This window comes from Lissotriton helveticus, chromosome 11 (genome assembly GCF_964261635.1).
Source record: "Lissotriton helveticus chromosome 11, aLisHel1.1, whole genome shotgun sequence".
NCBI lineage: Eukaryota > Metazoa > Chordata > Amphibia > Caudata > Salamandridae > Lissotriton > Lissotriton helveticus.
In genome coordinates this window covers 188,704,146-188,728,317 of record NC_136072.1, presented here as the reverse complement: position 1 = coordinate 188,728,317, position 24,172 = coordinate 188,704,146, and the positions used below count along the sequence as shown (strand labels likewise).

Sequence of the window (24,172 nt, the reverse complement as noted above, 5' to 3'; positions counted from 1 at the left end):
GAATTTTATCCAGCCCTGGAGCCTTACCCAGCTTGAACGCAATAATTGTCTTTATTGTTTCCTCTATGGTGAAATAGATCCTGTAGGCTGAACAATTGGTCAATTACCCATGCTGATTATTAGACACCCCATTAGCCTCTGCGTAGAGATTAGCAAAATGTTGGGTCCAGGTTGCATGATCCAAATAGTATTCTGCATGTGCAATTATAATCCAGAATGCAAACAAGTCTTTTGCTTTAGTAGCATGGAGTAGATCATTCCAGCTGCCCTTCTCCCATTATCTCTGTGCATAGGTTAATCCGCTTTAGTATTTACCACTTGCCTCTCATATTAACTCTACATTTCCATTTTTACGCAATCTAGTAGGAGTATCTTGGCCTCTTTACATTGCTTATTTTTACCAAGGATTACTTAGTAACTTTTTAAATGTGATTTCTTAACATTTGATAGCTTTTGTCAGTCCAGGTCTTAGGGCAGTCAGAACAGATCGATGGATAGCCATAATTGATGTTAGTGATTGGACACATTCTACATGAAAGCCAAGCATTTCTGAAAATATATTATATATTTAAGCCATGGCCTCAGCATCATTCACCATATGGGGCCACCTTATTGACCTTTGATTGTTTCCAAGGGATGGCTGCAGTTGCAGGCTCTTATAGATCTCTAGCAGTGTTTCAGTGAATCACCTTGACATTTCTAAGCACATGGGAAGATGATCACTATGTTCCATATCATCAATTTGAAAGGCCGTAATTCTATGCCATTCTTCTGCACTATGTAAGATGGAATCTATCTTAGTTTGGGTGTTTCCCCTTTTTAAAGGTATATAATGATGACTCATTTTTACTTTCCGGCAGGATTCAGCCATTACATGCCCGTAATCCATGTTTTAATGGAAGATGTAGCAGTTCCATAGCTGCTTTAGAACACTGGATCAATTGACTTGCTACCAATTGTGGGACCCAAATGGCTAAGTCTTCCTCCTCCATTAAAAGTTCCAATCCAATAATAGGTCCATATGTGCAGGTAAAATCACCACCCACTATAACTTTATCATTTAGAGCTACACATCCTAGGGCGTTGTCCAATATTTCCACAACATGTGCCTCCTGATTACTTCTTCTTGGCCTATTATAAACGTTGATCAGATATAAAAGTTTACCATTCTTTGAGATTAACCTCACTTCAAGGATATCAGGTGAATCTATTTGATTAACTCTTATTTCAACATCTAAGGTGATTTTTATTCATATAACCAATCCTCCCAAAGGTATACCACTTGATGAAGGAACAGCTTCAACACAATAGGTTTTATTTCCAAGCTTATATGGGGTATCTATTGCCCATATCTCTTGAAAAAGGCAAAGTTGGAAGTGTTCTAAATATTCATGCCATTCAGGGTCTAGGAGTTTACTTTTTAACTCTGCTTAATTCCAAGAGACCATATTTACATATTTGTTAGCCATTGTTCTTAAGGAGTTTAATTCACTGGGGCTTCTTTATTGGCCCTCTAGAGTGTCGACTACTTGTGTTGTAGGTATGTTGGATAATGATACTACCTGGGGATCATACCCTTCCATTTGATCCCCCTAAACAGGGACTCAAACTTCCACTTCCTAACTCTCCTACAACTAGCACTTCTCAATAAATAGAGACAGGAAGAACATTGTCACAGCCAAGCAGGCTCAACCCTTCCCTAATATTTGACCTATCAGTCAAGGCGCACTTTTCACATTGTTCACACAGGGTTTGGGGGCCAGTTAATAACATCCATTGCAAAATCTAAAAGCTAATTGAAGGTGTACCCTTCCCCTCTCCCGCTCCTACTCCCACCTTCAAAATTTGGAAAGAACGGCCATAAGTCAGGTGTAGTACTCCCCAGAGCCCCTTTTTTAATGAAGTCAATCCACACCCTTCAATGCTTTAAATCTGTTAGTAGTCGAGACCCCAGAGACCAGGCTACAATGTCCCTGATGGCCAAAATAGTCAGCTTGAGGTAAGAGGATCCGTAGTCTAGGGACATAGGCCCCTACCACATGTGTCCCAGGTCAATAAACAAAAGCAAGGGTAAGAGACTAATGAATGAGCCATATGCAGATCTGTGGATCTCATATTATCAGCTGGTATAGGGCTATTAAAGTTCACAATGACACAGTCACCAGCCAGAAAAAAGTGTCCATTCCCAATCCAACTTACTCTAGTTGATAGTGAAATAGAATTGGTCAATGCAGGAGAAAAATACCAGTTTTATGTGAACCAGTGCAGTGATTTGTTAAACAAGTACTCCTGCAATTCCTTTTGCACATTCATTAATGGCAGCACACCCGACATGACTATTTAATCTTTATATCTTTCCACTTATCTTTGCACTACAGCAGATGGAGGTCACTGTGTACAACTACGCTGACCTCCAACTTATCTTTCACCTTCTCACTCCCCTGCTAGCATTCACAATTTTCAATCGGTCATGCTGTTCATCAGAGAATGGATGAATTGTAATCACCTTACATTAAATCCGGGCAAGACGGAACTCGTTGTCACTGGTAGCTCTCCCAGCCCCTGGTCCCCCAATTTCTGGCTCCCCGCCTTGGGTACTCCCCCTTATCTTCTCCCTCAGTTAAAACACTTGGCATTACACTCAATCAGCACCTTACGCCCCACTCCCAGATCAGTTCAGTTGTCTCTTCCTGTTTCTCTGCTCGTCGCACTATAAGGAAAATTTCCCGGTCTTTTCCCTCCCTGCCTTAAAACGGATCCTTATGGCTATGGTCCTATCCCGTCTAGACTACGGGAATATAGTGTACAACGGCTCCCCTGCATATGCCCTTCGTCGCCTTCAGCTCGTCCAAAATCAGGCTGCCCGCCTGATTTATGGGCTGCCCAGATTCCATCACACCACTCAGTTACTGAAATCTTTACACTGGCTGCCAATTAAAGAACGGGCCCTCTTGAAGTTGGGCTGTACCACCTTCCAGGCTATCGAGGGGACCGCGCCCGCGTTCATCTCATCGGCAATCAAGGTCTATTGTCCCAATCGAGAACTCCGCTCTTCTGCTAAATTCCTGCTCTCTTTACCCGTTTTAAGAAATGCAGATCAGGGGGTTTGAAATTTGCTGTTCTAGCCCTGACCTTTTGGAACTCTCTCCCCCTGCACATTAGATCGGTCCCTTCCTACCTTGAATTCCGCAGGGCCCTTAAAACTTTTCTTTTCTTACAAGCTTTTCCACCACTGTAATCCTCCACTCTAACTCTTGGTCTAAGCAGCATCCTCTAGCGCCATGAAACCGCCAGGTATACGCGCGCTTTAGAAATTCCTTTAAATTCAAATTCAAATTCAAATTCATGCTCCAGGTGGCAAGTTTATAAACAAAAGTTTGTGAATCTGCTCAGGAGCAAGGCCAAAGGCATATCTTTTTTGTGATTATCTGGGAGGTGGTTGGAGGAATGTATGACCGTACTATTCATACTAATAACACACGTGCCATTACACCACGGATATTACTGTGCTAGTACCCCTACAATGACCTACCATTACAACACATTCTTTTACCACCACACATGCCATTACAATGCAAAGGCAAGCGTGCTAAAGGCATACAGAAAGTGTCTAAGGTAAGTTACACTACCCTGCCATACCCTAAACCCTAAATCAGTACTCCTGCATGACCCTCCCCAGACCCCCAGTCCTCTCCTTACCCTAAAACACTACCCTGCATGACCCCAACCCTACCCTAAAACCTAAAACACTACCCCTGCATGACCCTCCCCGGCCCCAGTAATCACCCTATGCTAAAACACTACCCCGCATGACCCCTAACCCTACACTAAACCTAAAACACTACCCATTGATGACAATCCCCCAACCCCCAGTTCTCTACCTACCCTACAACATTACCCCTGCACAACTCTCCCCCGATCCCCAGTCCTCTCCCTACCTTAAAACACTACCCTACATGACCCCCAACCCTTCCTCAAACCCTAAAACACTACCCCTGCACGAACAGACCCCCAGTCCTCTCCCTACCCTAATCCCTAAAATACTTCCCCTGCACGACCCTCTCCCGACTCCATGTCCTCTCCTTACCCTAAAACACTACCCTGCACGATCCCCCTGACCCCTTTTACCCTAAAATAGTAACCCCCACCCCAGGCCCAATCCCCTTACCTGTCTCTCCTCGTGGTTCCTCTCTCTCCTTGTGGTTCCTTGTTCCTGCATTCTCAGGGGCGGTGCACCTCGTTGTCAGGAAATGGAAGAGCCTCTGTTTCCTCACAGTGACGTGAATTGGCTATATTTTTTTACAACATATGTGCTTTTAACGTACATATCTTTACAAGGAAATTCGTTGTAAAGGCATGCGTGGTAAAAGCACATCTGTTGTAAAAAAAATGTGTAGTGAAGACTATGCATTGTGACAACTCATGCGTGGTATCAATTGCGTTGTAATGGCATGCGGGATAACTGCTGCGATGTAATGACTGTTACCCGGTTGGAGTTTATCTGCATCCTCCTTGCTGGCAGGGGTGATCCGCCCGCCATCCGTGCCGGAATGACCCCCCGCCATATTAGTATGGCTGGGTGTTTGCGGAGAACGGAAAGACCGTCTGCCCCTTTTCCGCCCCAGTCGCCTTGCGACCGGGCGGAAAAGGGATCTATATGGTGGCGGTGTCTATCAGACACCACCAGCCATATTAGAATGGGCATTTTGCAATGCATTTCCGTGGCAAGGCATGCAGAGTCTGCTTTGGGGGCCCATTACGGGCCCCCAAGGACTCTGGGGGGGGTGGGGGTGCACAAGGGGGGTACCTATGGTACCCCCCAGCAGTGCCATGCACAACATAGCAGGCACCGCGCGGTGCCTGCCTTGTTGTGCATGGAAGTGCAAAGCATGCCTTCCTGCCATTGTGGTGGGCGGTGCTGAGTGCACCGACCAACACAATTGTAGGAATGCTGGATGTGCCCGCCACTGTGGCGGGTGCATCCTAATGCCAGCCACGGGACCCCCGCCCTTATGGCAGGCGGTCCCTTTCCACGATGGGATGACGGGCGGACAAAGTCCGCCGTCATCCTAATGGGGGCCCTTGGGTTTGGGTGGGACTGACTAACTAGACTAGTTTGGTCTATTATAGATGCCCTCTTGGTATCAATACGAGAGTTTCCAGCTGGACAAGACTGAGGGGTATCGGTGCATCAGGTTGTAGTGTTACTTTTGCTCCTAAACCATTGTGTATACCTTTCAGCATCGCTGGTAAGTTCAGCATATCCCTACACATTTGCTTCACTGCTATAATTCTCTCGACAAAGGGCTTAGGTTCGATTCGAAGGGTGGATTTCACTTTAGCTATGATGACTCCCAAAAGGTTTTCCACCCAACCTGGGCATGACCCCATCCCTCGAACTTGCTCACAGGCAAGGGTTTTACAAGTAGTTGGAAGCTGTAGATTATTGCCTACTGCTGATATTAGCTTGCTGGCTGAGGGCCCTTCCATCTTGTTTCTGCTGACTGTAGCCCTTCCATGCCTCTTTCTTCCATCGAGGACTGCCCAAAGGTCATATTCAGCCTTACGTTGTCTGCACCGTTGGAGACACTCCCTCCACCCTCCTTACCCTTGTTCTCAATCTCGATTGGCTAGATGCTATTTTGAGTAGTAAATAGAACATCCAAAGTGGAGTGATGAACATCTGGGCCTAATGAGAGTCATCTCTCTGTCAGCACAATCTCCGTGTCCATCACCCCTATAGCTCACTGTAATATTAGATCTATTGATGTAGCCTTACCGGTTGAAGTTGGTAACTGACCCTTGCCGGGGCATTTCCACTAGCGCCTAGCTACTTGATGAATGAGGTTATTGCCTACTTTGGTGGTTTCAGCCGTGCAACAGGGATGCCAACGTGGCTTGATTGTGACCAGGCAGCAACAATCTTTACCCCCTGCAACAAGTTACCGGCACTGTTTTAGGGCAAATGACGCCTTTACCACTGGACTACATATCTGGAGTTCTAGTTTGGAGCACTTTCCCAACTATTTGTTTTATTTGTACGCAACGTTGTTTTTTCTTGCAGGCTTCATTTTTTTTGTGTGCAAAAATCGGAAACATGTGAAAGTTACAGAGCTCCAGTTCAGTTGCACTTTAGAGTGAAAATGAGGAATCTTGCAAGTATAATGTTGTGCCATTAACATTTGTTGTGAATCCCTCTTGAGGAAAAACGAATCCAAATATTCACTTTAATTCAAAATGCCTATGGATGACAGGTGAGGCACGGTTCCAAACTACTAACAAGAGAAAGCTAAACATGTAAAGAACACACAAAGAAATGCTATATTTAATGGGCGTGAAAAAATAAATAAACCGATATATAGTAGAGGAAACTACAAACAACAGTAGGCCACTAATCAGAAGCTCATGAGACTAGACGCTTAAAAAACACACTTTGCACACTCATAAATATTTGACAATGTTACTGTGTCTGGTTTATATATCTCTTATTTTTATAAAACTGAATACTTCTGTTAATATCACAATTAAGTTCATAACATAAAAAGCAATATTGAAGTAATCGTTATATATAGGCATTGTTTCGAAGTTGTGCGTCTTTGTTTTAAACACTTTCTATCGATTTACCTTACTGAATTACAGCCATGGAGCCGTATGATCTTCTCGCGAGATGGGTTGCACACAAGCTAAATGCAGTTGTTGTGTCAGTTGAGTAAGTATTTTGTTTGTAATGTTTAAAAAATGTGTACTCAAGGTTCGATATGATACAAACTTTGATTTTCCAATTATTACTTAAACGCGTGACTCGTGCACTGTACTCACTATTAATAGGTGCCCAATCAAGAAAATGAAGTAAAGCATTATTTAAACTTTCATAGGCAGGTATGGTATACGTGACATATGTGATAAATAAGAACGTATCCCAAGGACTGCTATAGACTGTGTTGGTAAATATGTTGGAATTTCTGATTTAAGTACTAACGTTTGGCATCTATGTGTGATACAAATAGAATTTTCTTGACCCTAATCTACCTAAAAATAGCAGCAGCTTTGAAAATGTGCATCTAAATTTACCAAATGCTGAAGAAGTTTCTTTTCCCACACATTGCTCAAGTCACAGTGGTCAGTTCATTAATCCTGTCAAGGCTGGACTATGCTAATGCATTATAGTGGGGCCTAGCAGAATATCAGAGTCAGGGCTACAAGTTGTGCAGAAAAGGCGGTCCACCTACTGTATTAAATACCAAAATACACATCAATATCAGTATTTTGGGACAGACTTCACTAGCTACCAGTTCGTAAACTTATAATGTACAAAGTACTGACCCTGACACCCCAAGCCTTTTACATTAAAGGGCCTGCATACCTGCACGAAAGAATTCAGGAATATGGCCCCAGAAGACCACTGAGTTGTAGCAATGCTAGTCTAATTGTGGATCCCCGCTACAAAAGGCAACGGATGGGAGGTTCTTCCTTTAATGTTAAGATGGGCGGTCCATGGAATTGTCTGCTACACAATATAGGTGACCTGACCCTGATATATGGAGCAGATTACTTATGACCTTATGTGTATCTGTAGTCACTATGGGCCAGATGTAGGTAATCTACATTTACCGATTCTAAAATACCGAATTTTACTGATTCTGTATTTCAGAATCGGTAAATGTTATGTAACAAACAATTCAGTAAATTTTACCGAATGGGTAATATTCGGTATTACCGATTCGGTATTTACCGAAGCGGTACCGAATCAGAAATTCCCATTCATTCCTGTGGGCCTGGAGGCTCATAGGAATGAATGGGAATTACCGATTCGGTATTTACCGAATCGGTAAATACCGATTCGGTAAATACCGAATCGGTAATAGGGGGACCGTTTTCAAGGGTGGCAGGGTGTCACATTGACACCCTGTTGCACCCCTGAATAGTGCATTGGTGCACATTTGGCACACATACATGCCCTTAGGGCATGTATGTCTGCCACATGGCACAGTTAAAAAAGCATAAAATTGCTTTTTTTAAGGTTTTCGATATTTACCACCAACCTTTATTTGGTGGTAAATACTGAATCCTTACCTGTGCAATGCACTCATTTGAGTGCTCCCTACATTTCAGATTTGGTAATTTACTGATTCGGTATTTTAAGGAATTGGTAATTTACCGATTCCTTAAATTACTGATTCGGTAAATTACCGAATCTGAAATGTAGCCACCTACATCTCAATAGCCTAATACCGGTCAGAAACGCCAGAAATGTTGTCATTTCGGCCGTTACCGACCGGTATTGGGCTACCTACATCTGGCCCTAAATCTTCATGTACTACACTGGCAATTGTCAATGTCCAAAGTATGCCAAAATTGGTTACCGCTCTCTTATGTGTTGTGTTCTCTAACTGTACTTATCCTGGTGTGTACTGTGACACAAATCAATCTACACTGTTGTGAAAAAATCAACACATGTGAAATACAAGAAAAGGTAAAGAAAAAAGTGTACAAAGGTATTGAATGCCTCACGGAAGTAACCCCATGGGAGTCCACTGATAGGCTCTCACCAGTGGAGTCTGGTTTTCATCATTAGCACTTCCATACCAAACAAAAAATGTGAAGACAAAATATTTTGTAGATATATAAAGTGTGCAGGTGTAGTGAGCAAGTACTATCCCTAATCAGTGAGTTGGTATTGACTGATAAAATAAGCTATACGGCGTGTCTCCCTGTTGCTTAATTCCTGACCCCAAACAACGTGGAACCTACTGCTATTAGGACCACCTTGTTGTGTTAAAGATTAGCTAAAACATCACTAGCTACCATTCTTTATTCTGTGCTGTGGGTTTGCTCGGTTAAAAGACACTTAGTTGCCTTCTAATTATATAGAGGGCCAACATGTTTCATTGCGTTTAGTACTTTTTGGCAACTTCTTCAGGGCAAGGGTCAGTTCTCACCTTTCTGCTTCAATTTCAGCAGCTAATGAGTACCGCTATGGTACCCATCTTAGGCATACCGGTGACCATTTATCCGTGGTCTTTGTCGTGGTCTTTATCCCCTTCTACCATTGGTTAGTCGGGCGTGTCAGAAAACGGCGTGGTGCATCAACCGCTCCCCCTGATGCATGCCCGTAAATTATTGACGGGAGTTATGGCGAAGGGAGTAGTGTAACTTTTTGAGCCGGACAGAGCAATTGAAGCTGGAGAAGCGAGGGCAACTCAAAGAGGTACCTGAACTCGACCTGAGCGCTGAACAAGTAAGGTGCACAGCAAATACGGCTCTGGTAGCTCGTTGATTATATGGAATTAACACAGTCCACAACTTCTAGATATTATTAAAATCACACAAATAGTCCAGTTCTTTGGGAATTCCACTGTTGTAGTTTCTTTTGGAATAGTGGTGTTTGGTCCTGATGAGAACCCCGCCATCAAGGGGGTTTGAAACGCATAGACCTTTGTTGTTACTCACTACCAAACAATTGTTACTAACTTTCGGCTTTTCTGGTGCACACTGAATACAATTTTTCATTTAAAAATTAAAAGTAATGTAAATATATTATAACGTGCATCACGAAAAATAGAATTTATTATTATTTTATTAAATTTTTTTGCAGAGTTTTATATAGCGCGAACTAGACCCGAACCGAATCAGGTATCAGAGCGCTTTACATATTTTCCAGTTACGTTACATGAGGACACACTTTCATTTTAGGCACGGGGAGATTAAGTGATTTGCCCACAATCACAGGAGGTTTTGGCGTCGTTACCGAGACTCGAACCCAGATCCCCAGGTCCGAGGTCGAGCGCCCTAGCCGTTAGGCCAACTCCTCTCCCCTGTTATGTTTGGTTGGGTCATTCCACAGGTTGTGAAATAAAGTTATATTGGCCCAAAGGACTATTGCGATGGGTGGTGAGTGTGATGATTGTATGAAGAATAGAGTGAATGAGAAAGTTTGATTGTAAGTGGTGTGCAAGTAGATTGAAGTATGTTATGTCAGGAAAAAAAAACTTTTTTATATACATTTGATGTTTTTTATGTACCAGTATGTTTCCCTTCATACATCAGTCACCCCTCTAGCTGGGTGCCCTATGCCAGTGGCGTGGGCACACGTGCATGAGCCCTGTGCCCCTACCGTACCCAGGGCCATTCCTGGGCACTGTAAGTGCAGTGATGCCATTAAGAGTATATGGTGCTGGGAGGTCGACATTACGAACTCCACAACACCATAATGGCTACACTGAAGACTGACATGTTTGGTATCAAACTTCTCAGCACATTAAATCCGCACTGATGCAAGTGTGGGATTTAATGAAAAATGCACCACAGAGGGCGTCTTAGAGATGCCCCCTGAAACCTAACCACAGTCCACGTCTGGACTGAGAGGCTGCTTAGGCTGCCACACAGCACACATGTTGCTGGACCCCTGGGTGGGGAGCCCCCCGCTCTCTTGGGCCTGCAAGAATGCACACCTGGGCAAGGTGCTAGGTCTCCTCCCACAGGATGGGCAGGGGGAAGCTTCAAAGTCCTGCCGCCTCTGTGATCTTCTCCAGACCATTTGCTGTACCCAGCAACTGGCCCCCACCAGTTCTGACCCCCACTCTGGCGGGAAGACTGGCGGGAAAAACTACGTCAGGAAGGGGGGGTGCCAGCCTGTTCCAACCCCACCCCTCAGGTGGGGGAGACGAGGTGAAGCATGACCCCAGGCCATCTTGAAGATGGGAGCCCTGCCCAATCACAGCTAGGCTCCTGCCCCCCTCCCACAGGAGAGCAGTAGGCTAGGGGTGTATCCACCCCAGGACAGGGACCTATTGGTCCCTGCCCTTGCCCTACCTGTAACACCCCTAAATTCAGTATTTAGGAGATCCCTGAACCTTCCTTCCTCAGATCCCGATAAGAAAAGAAGAAAGAAGATCAAGAAGAAGAAGACCCGCCGACTGACTTGGCCCCAGACCTACCGGCCTGTCGATCCTGGAACCTGCCCCGGCCTAATCCCGGCGACTCCTGCGGACAGCAACCTTGGGACACCCAGAGGACCTGCCTGCCTTGAACCTCTCGAAGATTGGGTCTTGCATCAGCAGAGGCTCTGCTGCAACACCCCTGGTGCAAGCCAGGAAGCTCTGGACCAACCCACCCGCCGAGCCCGGCCCGAGTGATCCAAGACAACGAGGACGTCCCCCCGGTATCTGGGACCCGAAGTCCAGTGCCCATAGACCCTCCTTGACGAACCAGACGACTCCTGCAGACTCGGAACCAGGGGCCCCATCAACCGCGACCAGCTGAGGGTAAGCTTTTCCGACACTCTAAGACACCCCTGCACCCGGCACCCTGCAACCCCCTGCGCCTTCCTTTGGGGTACCTACCTGTGCTTCAAGATCCCAACTTACCTCTCAAAGTGGTGGTCACCCCTGAAGAGTCTCTGTCCCCGAGCCTGCAGTCTTTGTTCATTTTTTACATTTCCCTTTGAATAACATTGAGCGCCCGACGGCTCAAAAGCGTCCTGCACCCAGCCGCCCGAGTGACGCTGGCCGCGCCACCTTTGCCCTATCCTACTTCCCCATTTGTCCTGAGCAAGTGACCAGGAACTCAGCTTGCACAGCAGTGTGGCCTGCTAGCCAGCAGCCACCAACCGGAGGCCCCCTGCCCCTCATTGGATAACATTGGGCCTAAATACCTCTGCACCCCGCCGCCCCTGTGCCGCTGAGGGTGAACCAACTATACCTACCTGACCCTGGGGGACCCCTGAGTCTATGCCCAGAACCTTAACTTCACCTGTCGAGTACTCACCTGGAAACCGGTAACTCACTTAACTGCCATTGGATAACATTGACTGGCTTGACTCGAAAAATCTTCTAAGTGTGAAGTTTTGGAAGCTTCAAATATTCATATAAAATCACCTGAATTCAGAATTCCAAAGTACTCACCTGTGATCAGGAGAGAAGCCAGTACTGTACCTTGTAGCCCAGTACTGAACTGCAAAAGTAATCCTTACCGGGTTTACTAGTAACATGTATTTTCTCCATAGGAATCCATTGTCTGCTTTTCTATGAAATTTATTCTGTGTCTACTTTTGAAAACTTGAAATATTCTTTAAAAATCATATGAAATACTGAAACGTAATTACTTACCTGTTTTAAGTTGAGACCCCAGTGCTGGACCCAGGAGCCCAGTACTGGATTACAAAAGTAACAAGATCGTACTTTACCTGCAACCTGAATTTTTTCCCATTGGATAACATTGCCAGATATTCATTGAAGAGGTTCTAAGTGTGAACGTTTAAAAGAGCTTTATATTCCTGAAAAATCACTACCATAACTAAAACGTTTATACTAAATTGTTTTCAGCTTAGACCCCAGGACTGGATCTAGGATCCAGTCCTGGAACTACCAAAGTAATCTATGAAGTAATCAACTGTACTTATATGATGAAAACCCTTTGAGCTCAATGCTAAAGTGTGTTTAGAATTGTGTTGCCTACTGCAACCTCTGTATCTATTGTGTTCACAAAGTTTATTGCCTTTCTGCAAAGTACTCATCTGAGAACTCTCATATTGAGAACAGTATATTTTGATACCTGTTGGTTCTAAAAATAAAACATCTATACCTTTGATATAAAAACAATTGGCCTGGAGTTCAGTCTTTCAGTGTGTGAAACCTTTTGCTGACTGAGTGTGTACAACAAATGCTTTACACTGTCCTCTGGTACTGCCTTACTGTTCGACCAAGCTACCACTTTAGAGAGTGAGGTCACACCTGGCTTTAACCTCTGTTATACCTCTGGGGGATGTGGACTCTATACACACTGTACCTTATTCTGGTCCAGTATATATAGAGCCACTTTTTCACATTGGTGGATCAGCGGTGGGATACAAACTTGCATTTGTTGGACTATGTGGTTACCATCTTATCACGTGACAGAACTCTGAAATTGTGTTTTCCAAAATGCTAAAAGTCTTGTCAGGGCCTTGCTTAAGTCCCTTTAAAATCTTAGAAAAAAAAAAGTCACTATAGTCAGGGTAGAGGGTTAGAACTATCAGGTGAGAATGTCTCAACCACCCCCAACTATTAGTGAGGATAATATTGCACAGGACCTGGTGGAGGAGCTCGACCTCACACCTTACTTCCACTTAAATTTCAGAGAAATAAGGTCCTTATGCAAATTGAAAAATATACCAGTGGGCCTGCATCTAACCAAAGTAGGGCTCCAGGAGCTCTTGGCTGAGTATGCTAAAGGCCACCCCTCTGAACAGGGTGATGACCAGTCAGAGGAAGAAGAGGTGCTAGAGGAGGAGGAGACTTCCCCCCCATCATTTCTAGGGAGAGGAGGGGCCCTGTACCCTTAACTCCAAGAATCACACTCTGGGACCCTAGGACCTACACAGGTGGGCCAGAGGCCAGAGAAAACATTGGGACTAGTCCCAGTGAAGAGGACAACTTGTTAGCCAAGTTGGCCAAGATATTAGATCTAGAGTCCAGACTCCTGGCTCTGGAAAAAGAATGGAAAGATATGGGTATAGCCCCTATCTCTGGTGGCAGCAATACCAATAACAAGGATAGAGAGGAATCCTATGATCCTAAAATCACCAAAGGGATTGTCCCTAAATTTGAGGAAGGTGATGATATCACCAAGTGGTTCACAGCCTTTGAGAGGGATTGTGATATGAGAAGAGTGAAGAAACCTCTATGGGGGGAACTCCTGTGGGAACTGTTCTCTGGTAACTGCAGAGACAGGCTTCTGACCCTCTCTGTGCCAGATGCAGGGTCTTATGATCTCATGAAGAAAACTCTGATTGAGGGATTTGGACTCACTACTGAGGAGTACAGAATTAGGGTCAGGGGGGCTCACAAACCCAGACCCAATCCTGGATAGATTTTGTGGACTACTCAGTAAAGACACTGGATGGTTGGTTAACTGGACACGATGTGCATGATTTTACTGGACTTTATAATTTGTTTATGAAAAACACATTTTGAGTAATTGCACAAATGAAAAGTTGCATCAGCATTTGGTAGACCTAATTCTAATTTCTCCCCAAGAATTGGGAAAGAAGGCAGACCATTGGATCAAGACTAGGGTGATCAGGACAGCCACTGGGGGTGACCAAATGAAGGTGGTTACAAAACCTCCCCAGGGGAAAGGTGGTGAGAATCCCCAAGATAAAAAGTCTGAGTCTTCCACAGGGCCCCAAAAACCTGTACAGGTGGGTAGGTCCCAAACTACTCCCTATGTGCCTCAGCCCTAAAGGGGGAATAACTTTGATCCTAACAAGGCCTATTGTAACAACTGTAAAAAGTTGGGACAGTTAACTGTAGACAAAAACTGCCCCTAAGGCACCCAATACAGCTACTCCAGGGACAGTGAATCTACAGATGGCATCAGAGGAGTGCCCAGAGCAAATCTGAGAATAATCTCAAGCTAGTCTAGTCTCCTTGGGGGAAATGGAGTTTGCAACTGTAGCTGGTTGGCCACCCAACTGTAAAAGGTATTTGCAATACCCCCTAGAGTAGAAGCCCTGAGGAATACAGGTGCCAGTATCACTATGGTGAGGGAAATGCTGGTTTCCCCAGAGCAATACTTGATTGGGAAAACTTACCCAGTCACCAATGCTGACAGCATTACCACCCAACGCCCTATGGCTATGGTGACATTAGGTTGGGGGGAGGTTACTGGCCTGAAACTGTTAGTGGTCTCTCCACAATTGCCAGCTGACTGTCTGATTGGAAATGATCTGGAAACCTCAGCCTGGGCTGAGGTTGAGCAAGTAACCCATGCAGCCATGCTGGGTATCCCTAGACTGGTGTGTGTGCAAACCAGAGAACAGAGCAAAAAGAAGGGTGAACAAGTAGGTTTGGAGCCTGAAAGTATGGCCCACCAACCAAGAGAAAAAGCAAGAAGACTGGGGGACCAGCTTCTACACAGCAAGCCTCTCAGGACCCCTCTACTCGGGGAGAGGACTTGGAAACCCTAGAGGGAACTGAGCCCATGGAGCTTGAGCCTTACCAGGTTGGACTCCTGGGCCCAGGGGGACCCACTAGGGAAGAGCTGTGCCAGGGTCAGCGAGACTGCCCCACTCTTGAAAGACTGAGGCAGCAAGCTGTTTCAGAAGCACAGGGAGATGCCAGTGGTACCCACAGAGCTTATTGGGAAGAGGGGTTACTGTATGCTGAGGCTAGAAACCCCAATTCTAGAGCTACCAGGAGGGTGGTAGTTCCACAGAAGTACAGGGAGTTCCTCTGAACTTTAGCTCATAACATCCCCTTAGCTGGACATCTGGGGCAGACCAAAACTTGGGAAAGGCTAGTTAGCCACTTCTACTGGCCCCAGATGAACCAAAAGGTGAAGGAGTTTGTGAGCTCCTGTGTTACCTGTCAGGCCAGTGCCAAGACAGGTGGCAAACCAAAGGCCCCCGATTCCACTGCCAGTGGTGGGGGTACCCTTTGAAAGGGTAGGTGTGGACATTGTGGGTCCACTTGAACCTCCCACAGCCTCATGGAACAAATCTATTCTAGTAGTAGTGGATCATGCTACTAGGCACCCTGAAGCAATTCCCCTTAGGGTTACTACCGCTCCTGCAGTAGCCAAGGCCCTCCTGGGTGTATTCATCAGGGTAGGGTTTCCTAAGGAGGTGGCGTCAGACAGAGGTTCCAACTTCATGTCTGCTTACCTGAAACACATGTGTAAGGAGTGTGGTGTGCAGTACAAGTTAAATACCCCATACCACCCTCAAACCATTGGTCACACATTGAAAGGTATGATCATGGGACTCCCTGAAAAACTCAAAAGGAGATGGCATGTCCTGTTTCCATGCCTGCTTTTCGCTTACAGGGAAGTGCCTCAGAAAGGAGCGGGGTTTTCACCCTTTGAGCTTCTGTTTGGTCATCCTGTAAGGGAACCACTCTGTCTTGTGAAAGAAGTTTGGGAGAGGCCGCTCCAAGAACCCAAACAAGACATTGTGGACTATATGCTTGGCCTAAGGTCCAGAATGGCTGAGTATATGGACAAGGCATCCAAGAATCTTGAGGCCAGACAGGAGCTGCAGAAGCACTGGTATGACCAAAAAGCTGCCATGGTTGAATTTCAACCTGGACAATAGGTGTGGGTTTTGCAGCCAGTGGCACCAAGGGCTCTACAATACAGATGGAGTGGCCCTTACCCTATCCTGGAGAAAAAGAGTGAAGTCACTTACTTAGTGGACCTGGACACCAGCAGGACACCCAAAAGGGTTATTCATGTGAACCGCCTTAAACTCTACAATGACAGGGCTGACTTCACCATGCTGATGGTGACTGATGAGGAACAGGAAGCAGAGAGTGAACCTCTCCCTGATCTCCTCTCTTCCAGCCCAAAAGATGGGTCAGTGGATGGAGTGGTCTTTTCAGATACCCTCTCTCCCCAACAGCAGACTGACTGCAAGCACGTCTTGCAACAGTTTGCCAGTCTCTTTTCCTTGACCCCTGGTCTGACCAGCTGGTGTACCCATGATGTGGGCACCGGTAACAGTAACCCTGTCAAAAACAAAATCTTTCGACAATCAGACCAAGTCAAGGAAAGCATCAAAGCTGAAGTCAGCAAGATGCTGAAGCTAGGGGTGATTGAACCCTCTGAGAGCCCCTGGGCTAGCCCAGTGGTTCTGGTCCCCAAACCTCATCAACAGGGTAGAAAGAGAGAGATGAGGTTCTGTGTGGACTATAGAGGACTCAACTCTGTCACCAAGACAGATGCTCACCCTATTTCAAGAGCAGATGATGAGTTGATAGACAAGCTAGGGGCAGACAAATTCCTCAGTACCTTTGACTTAACTGCAGGGTACTGGCAGATTGGCATGGCCCCAGGAGCCAAAGAGAAAACAGCATTCTTCACCCCCGATGGGCACTATCAGTTCACTGTAATGCCTTTTTGGTTAAAGAATGCCCCTGCCATCTTCCAGAGGTTGGTGAACCAAGTCCTGACCGGATTGGAGTCCTTTAGTGCAGCTTATCTTGATGATATTGTTGTCTTTAGCTCCACCTGGCAGGATCATTTGATCCACCTTGGGAATGTTCTGCAAGCCCTGCAATCTGCAGGACTGACTATCAAGGCATCCAAATGCCAGATAGGGCAGGGCACTGTGGTGTACTTGGGCCACCTTGTTGGTGGAGGCCAGGTCCAACCCTTACAGCCCAAGATCCAGAGTATCATGAACTGAGTAGCATCAACCACCCAGACCCACGTCAGGGCATTCTTTGGATACTATATTCACTGGGTACTACAGAAAGTTTGTGAAGGGATATGGGTCTATTGTGACTCCCCTCACAGAACCCACATCCAATAAAATGTCCAAGAAAGTAAGCTGGACTGTTAGCTGCCAAAAGGCTTTTGACACCCTGAAAGAAGCAATGTGCTCAGCACCCATTCTAAAAGCACCAGACTACTCCAAGCAGTTCATCTGTAGACTGATGCCTCAGAGCTGGGGATAGGAGCCGTCCTCTCCCAGATCAATGAGGAAGGCCAAGACCAACCTGCTGCTTTTATAAGCAGGAGGCTACTCCCCAGAGAGCAGGGTTGGAGTGCCATTGAGAGGGAGGCCTTTGCTATGGTTTGGTCCCTGAAGAAGTTGAGGCCCAACTTGTTTGGAACTCACTTCCTGGTTCAAACTGACCACAGACCTCTGAGATGGCTGATGCAAATGAAAGGGGAAAATCCAAAACTATTGAGATGGTCCATCTCCCTACAGGGTATGGACTTTGAAGTGGAACACCGGCCAGGGACTGCCCATGCCAATGCAGATGGACTTTCCAGGTTCTTCCACTTAGACAATGAATATTCCCTAGGGCAAAGTTAGTCTCATCAACTTTCGTTGGCGGGGGAGGGGGTTGTGTGAGAAAGGGGAAACATCCTTTACCACGCAACGTTTACCACGCAGTGCTTTTACAACGCAGGTTTTACAACGAAAACCATTACAACTCATTGCACTGGGGGGGGGCTCTAGGATAGGGATTAGTTTTAATTTACTATCCAACACCTTCCCTACTATCCACGGGGACTGGAGTTGGAATAGTAAATTAAACTATTCACTATCCAGCACCCCTAAGCGCTATGCGTTGTAACAGCATGCGTTGTAAAAACTGCAAGGTAAAGGCATGTGTGGTAAAAGCATGCGTTGTAATGTCATACATCCGTGAGAAAGTGCCATCTTTCTTGCATTGGTATGCCCCCACTTTTTTCTGACTGCTGATGTGCTTTGACTGAGTGTGCCCTGGGCTCCTGCCAACCAAGTACACAGGGCCTTTGTTCCTTCCCCAAAACTGCGTTGAAACTAAAACCCAATTGGCATCTCTGGCCACCTGTCAGCCCCTAGTAAATGGTACCCTAGGTACCCATGGCATGGTGACCAGAGAGGACCCCTAAGGGCTGCAGCACTTATTGTGCGACCCTTAGGGGCCCTGTACCCTGGCAACCACACACTGCCTTTGCAGGCTGTGTGCCTTAGCACAGAACTAAACAAAGAGTCGACATGGCACTCATCCCTGTGTGCCATGCCCACAAACCCACTGCCCTGGCTTACATCAGTCACCCCTCTAGCTGGGTGCCCTATGCCAGTGGTGTGGGCACAGGTACATGAGCCCTGTGCCCCTACAGTACCCAGGGCCATTCCTGAGCACTGTAAGTGCAGTGATGCCATTAAGAGTATATGGTGCTGGGAGGTCGACATTACGAACTCCACAACACCATAATGGCTACACTGAAGACTGACATGTTTGGTACAAACTTCTCAGCACATTAAATCCGCACTGATGCCAGTGTGGGATTTAATTAAAAATGCACCACAGAGGGCATCTTAGAGATGCCCCCTGAAACCTAACCACAATCCACGTCTGGACTGAGAGGCTGCCTAGGCTGCCACACAGCAGACATGTTGCTGGACCCCTGGGTGGAGAGCCCCCGCTCTACTGGGCCTGCAACAATGCACATCCTGGGCGAGGTGCTAGGTCTCATCCCCCAGGATGGGCAGGCGGAAGCTTCAAAGGCCTGCCGCCTCTGTGAGCTTCTCCAGACCATTTGCTGTACCCAGCAACTGGCCCTCACCAGTCCTGACCCCCACTCTGGCAGGAAGACTGGTGGGAAAAACTACATCAGGAAGGGGGGTGTGGCAGCCTGTGCTAACCCCACCCCTCAGGTGGGGGAGACGAGGTGAAGCATGACCCTGGGCTCCGGCCATCTTGAAGATGGGGAGCCCTGCCCAATCACAGCTAGGCTCCTGCCCCCCTCCCACAGGAGAGGAGCAGGCTAGGGGGTGTACCCACCCCAGGACAGGGACCCATTGGTCCCCTCCCTTGCCCTACCTGTAACGCCCCTAAATTCAGTATTTATGGGCTCCCTGAACCTTCCTCCCTCAGATCCCGATAAGAAAAGAAGAAAGAAGATCAAGAAGAAGAAGATGACCCGTTGTGCAGCTGCTAACAACAGGACAACCCCAACTGACTTGGTCCCAGCCCTACCGGCCCGTCGATCCTGGAACCTGCCCCTGCCTAATCCCGGCGACTCCTGCGGACAGCAACCTTGGGACACACAGAGGACCTGCCTGCCTTGACCCTCTTGAAGATTGGGACTCCCATCAGCAGAGGCTCTGCTGCAACAACACCCCTGGTGCCAGCCAGGAAGCTCCGGACCAGCCCACTCTGCACCCCGCCAAGCCCGGCCCGTGCCCGGTTGATTCAAGACCACGAGGACATCCCCCAGTGACTCGGACCCAAAGTCCAGTGCCCGAAGACCCTCCTCGATGAACCAGATGATGCCTGCAGACTAGGAACCAGGGCCCACCCCAACCGCGACCAGCTGAGGGTAAGCTTTTCCGACACCCAAAGACACCCCTTCACCCGGCGCCCTGCGACCCCCGGCACCTTCCTTTGGAGTACCTACCTGTGCTCCAAGATCCCAATCTACCTCTCAAAGTGGTAGTCGCCCCTGAAGAGTCTCCGTCCCCGAGCCTGCAGCCTTTGTTAATTTTTTACCTTTCTCGTTGAATAACATTGAGCGCCCGACGGCTCAAAAGCACCCTGCACCCAGCCGCCCGAGTGCCGCTGGCCGTGCCACCTTTGCCCTATCCTACTCCCCCCACTTGCCTTGAGCAAGTGACCAGGAGCTCATCTCCCACAGCCGAGTGGCCTGCGAGCCAGCAGCCACCAACCGTAGGCCCCCTGCCCCTCATTGGATAACATTGAGCCTAACTACCTCTGCACCCAGCCGCCCCTGTGCCGCTGAGGGTGAACCAACTGTACCTACCTGACCCTGGGGGACCCCTGAGTCTATGCCCAGAACCTTAACTTCACCAGTCGAGTAATCTGGAAATCGGTAACTTACTTATCTGCCATTGGATAACGTTGACTGGCTTGACTCGAAAAATCTTTTAAGTGTAAAGTTTTGGAAACTTAAACTATTCATATAAAATCACGCGAATTCCAAAGTACTCACTTGTGATCAGGAGAGAAGCCAGTACTGTACCTTGTAGCCCAGTACTGAACTGGGCTACCGGGCTTACTAGTAACCTGTATTTTCTCCATAGGAGTCCATTGTCTGCTTTTCTATGAAACTTCTTCTGTCCACTTTTGAAACTTGAAATATTCTTTAAAAATCATACGAAATACTGAAACGTAATTACTTACCTGTTTTAAGTTGAGACCCCAGTGCTGGACCCAGGAGCCCAGTACTGGATTACAAAAGTAACGAGATCGTACTTTACCTGCAACCTGAATTTTCTCTCATTGGATAACATTGCCAGATTTTCATTGAAGAGGTTCTAAGTGTGAACGTTTAAAACAGCTTTATATTCCTGAAAAATTACTACAATAACTAAAACGTTTATACTAAATTGTTTTCAGCTTAGACCCCAGGACTGAATCTAGGATCCAGTCCTGGAACCACCAAAGTAATCTACAAAGTAATCAACTGCTCTTATATGATGAAAACCCATTGAGCTCAATGCTAAAGCGTGTTTAGAATTGTGTTGCCTACTGCAACCTCTGTATCTATTGTGTTCACAAAGTTTATTGCCTTTCTGCAAAGTACTCATCTGAGACCTCTCATATTGAGAACAGTATATTTTGATACCTGTGGGTTCTAAAAATAAAACATCTATATCTTTGATATAAAAACAATTAGCCTGGAGTTCAGTCTTTGAGTGTGTGATACCTTTTGCTGACTGAGTGTGTACAACAAATGATTTACACTGTCCTCTGGTTCTGCTTACTGCTCGACCAAGCTACCACTTTAGAGCATAAGGTCACACCTGGCTTTAACCTCTGTTATACCTCTGGGGTTTGTGGACTCTATACACACTGTACCTTATTCTGGTCCAGTATATATAGAGCCACTTTCTCACAACCACCTCTAAATTAGCTTCTCTAGGAAGTTTCTGTTGCAACTCAGGGACCAGTTTGTGGCTCCATATGTTAAAATAGGCAGTACAGTCGTTTCAACTGAAGATATTTCTTGGTAAGTAGGAATCAGATAGCTAATTCAAGTGTGTAAAAAAGATGTATGTATTTAGTAGATGGCAGTTGACAGGGTACCTGGCATGAGTTTTGTACATAGTATAATAATGAAGTGTTGCATTGGAATCCTAAAGCTCGTCATGAATGAGGCACGGTCTATGATGCCATGCCAGGCAGTAATATTGTGCTGGTAGAGGTTTCCAATGACAGAGCTGGCACTGGGTTCAATGTTGGAACGTTGGAAACAGAGCACTAAGACCACCTCTGTATGAGTAGGACATAACGTAATGCTGCGATTTAGAATGTGACAAAAAGAGGGTTCCTTCTCCTGGAAGTCAGTAATGCTTAAGATCCCAACTGGGGGATGATTTGCAATAAAGGAATGGGTTGCAGTGTTACGATGATTACCAAAATTACAATCATATTCATAAAACAATTAATTGTTACAAGAACGAAATTGTCGTTCTTGTAACAATTCATTGTTTTATGAATATGATTATGTAATGTTTATGTTCAAGTACCAAATCAGTGAAGGTTTAAATGTTTTTTAATTATTCCTTGGAAAACTTTTTTTAAATGTGTGAATAAAATTGTGTATATGATTTGTACATACTACTACTTAAGATGACTTATTCTAATAAATGTATGAAAATGCTTTAACTAACAAGTATGTCTCATGGTTTTAATGATATCTTTATGGTCCATACATATTTAGTTGTAAATTTGGTAATCATCGTAACACTGCAACCCATTCCTTTATTGCAAATCATCCCCCAGTTGGGATCTTAAGCATTACTGACTTCCAGGAGAAGGAACCCTCTTTTTGTTAGATTGTTGACCCAATCCTTTTCCTGCCAGAAAGGGTAACTCCCTATATACATTGTTGCGATTTAGAATGTGGACAGCAGCAGCAACTGTCCTGTCTGATGTCCTCCTGTATGTCCGATTTCTAAATCGGGAACAAATGAAGCCCTGATTGGGCCAAAAGAACTATGATTGAAGGGGGTTAACTGAACAAAGACTAATAAACCCCATCCACACATCGAGTGAACCCCGGTTGGGATTTGAGATGTATGGTACTTAACTAACGGATCCCGTTCTGGACAACACACATGTGTCTTTCTTAGAATACATTTAAGGCTGACCTTTGGTCTGTCTTAGTTATGAGGAAGAACCGCCATGATGTATAGTCAATAACACTTGAACACATGTGCGAAACGTCAATGAAATTAGATTATGTCCTATGTCAGCTATTCTTGGAATATGTAATGAAGATATAAGAATACACTGAGCAAAAAAATGTTGGGACATTTTGATTATATGCTTAACCACTCTGATCTCAAATACTCACTTTTGTTTGTTTTAATGTATGTGGACAACTCTTGGTGGTACATTCACATCCTGCCTCTAGAAAAGAACTGAAAACATAACACTGATGTTTTTTATTTTTATTCTCCAAATGACTAAATAACACGTTGTTTACAAACATTGGTCTATAGTTACAAATCAAAAAAAGGTAAAAATTGATGTCATTTCTTCAGGAAGAAATACCGAAAGCTACAAATGTAAAAAGCCATCCGGATTTCTGTAATTCTTTACATCATTTGAGTTATGGATTACATAACCACACAAGGAACCGTGTGGTAGCTGGTAGTTTACTAAAGAGATTCAATTAACATGTGTTTCTGTTCTCAGCTACAGGTTGGCGCCCGCTCATCATTTTCCAGCACCATTTGAAGACGCATATGCTGTTACAAAGTATTTTCTACAAAAAAGAATTCTTCGCCTGTACAATGTTGATCCAGGGAGAGTTTGTGTGTCGGGGGACAGTGCTGGTGGAAACTTGGCTGCAGCTGTGACACAACAGGTAAGAGATTGTCACTTGTAAGTAAAAATGATTCTTATGTTTGTAATGGAGCCAATTACACTCTGCATGAACTGACCTAATTTACAACAGTATGTACCCTCATTTTGTGTGCCTGGTGTAGATTAGATTGTGCCCAACAACAGAAGCACCATGATGTTTCCAATGACATGAGTTAACCCTTTGAATGAACTCAAGGGAAAACTCTAAAGTCCTCATTAGAAGAAAAGTGATAATTCCGATTTGGCCATAAACATAGTTTATGGTGGCAGAATCAGTATTACAAGTGTGATGGAATATTGCACATCCGAGGGTCTTCCCTGTGGAGATTTTAGTAGGAAGAAACTGGTGAAACACACATGGGGGAAAGGGTACTAGAAATGGGAACAGGAGAAGAGCATGTAGGAATTCAAGTGCAAACACAATTTTCAATGTAATTCCCAGTTCCTTTTTCCAATATATCAGGAACCTAGCTCAGTTGAAATACTTCAAAATTCAATTCAAAAATCTTTTTTTTGGATGGTACTTCATCCATAAAAGCACAGTTCATGTAACAGCAGAAGAAAGTATACAAGCCCATTAATAATAATATTAGAAGAGTAAAATCAAACATAAGCAACATCATGTTATGAACAGGATAAAAACAGTTATCGATAAAAATCCTCTTAATATAAATCATTCCAGATTGTTGTGTGCTAACTAAAAAACAAATCTACAGACAATATCAATTGGGTTTAGATAAAACATGATCATAATATATAAAAATTAAATCAATAAAAACGGGTGGCATAAAGTGCACATTGTGTCGCAGGCACGTACTACAACTTTTAGAAAAGTACCTACATGAACAGAAAATTCA

At 45.4% G+C, this 24,172-nt stretch overlaps 1 protein-coding gene across 1 annotated transcript in view; it reads left to right on the top strand.

Annotated features, from left to right (window-relative positions):
* The window catches only part of LOC144791944 (arylacetamide deacetylase-like), a 210,206-nt gene that overhangs the window by 152,779 nt on the left and 33,255 nt on the right, over positions 1-24,172 (top strand). Inside the window, exons 3-4 of the mRNA XM_078666766.1 lie at positions 6,640-6,709; positions 23,145-23,316. Coding sequence (XP_078522892.1) covers positions 6,640-6,709; positions 23,145-23,316 — 242 coding nt within the window. The remainder of the gene's footprint in view (positions 1-6,639; positions 6,710-23,144; positions 23,317-24,172) is intronic.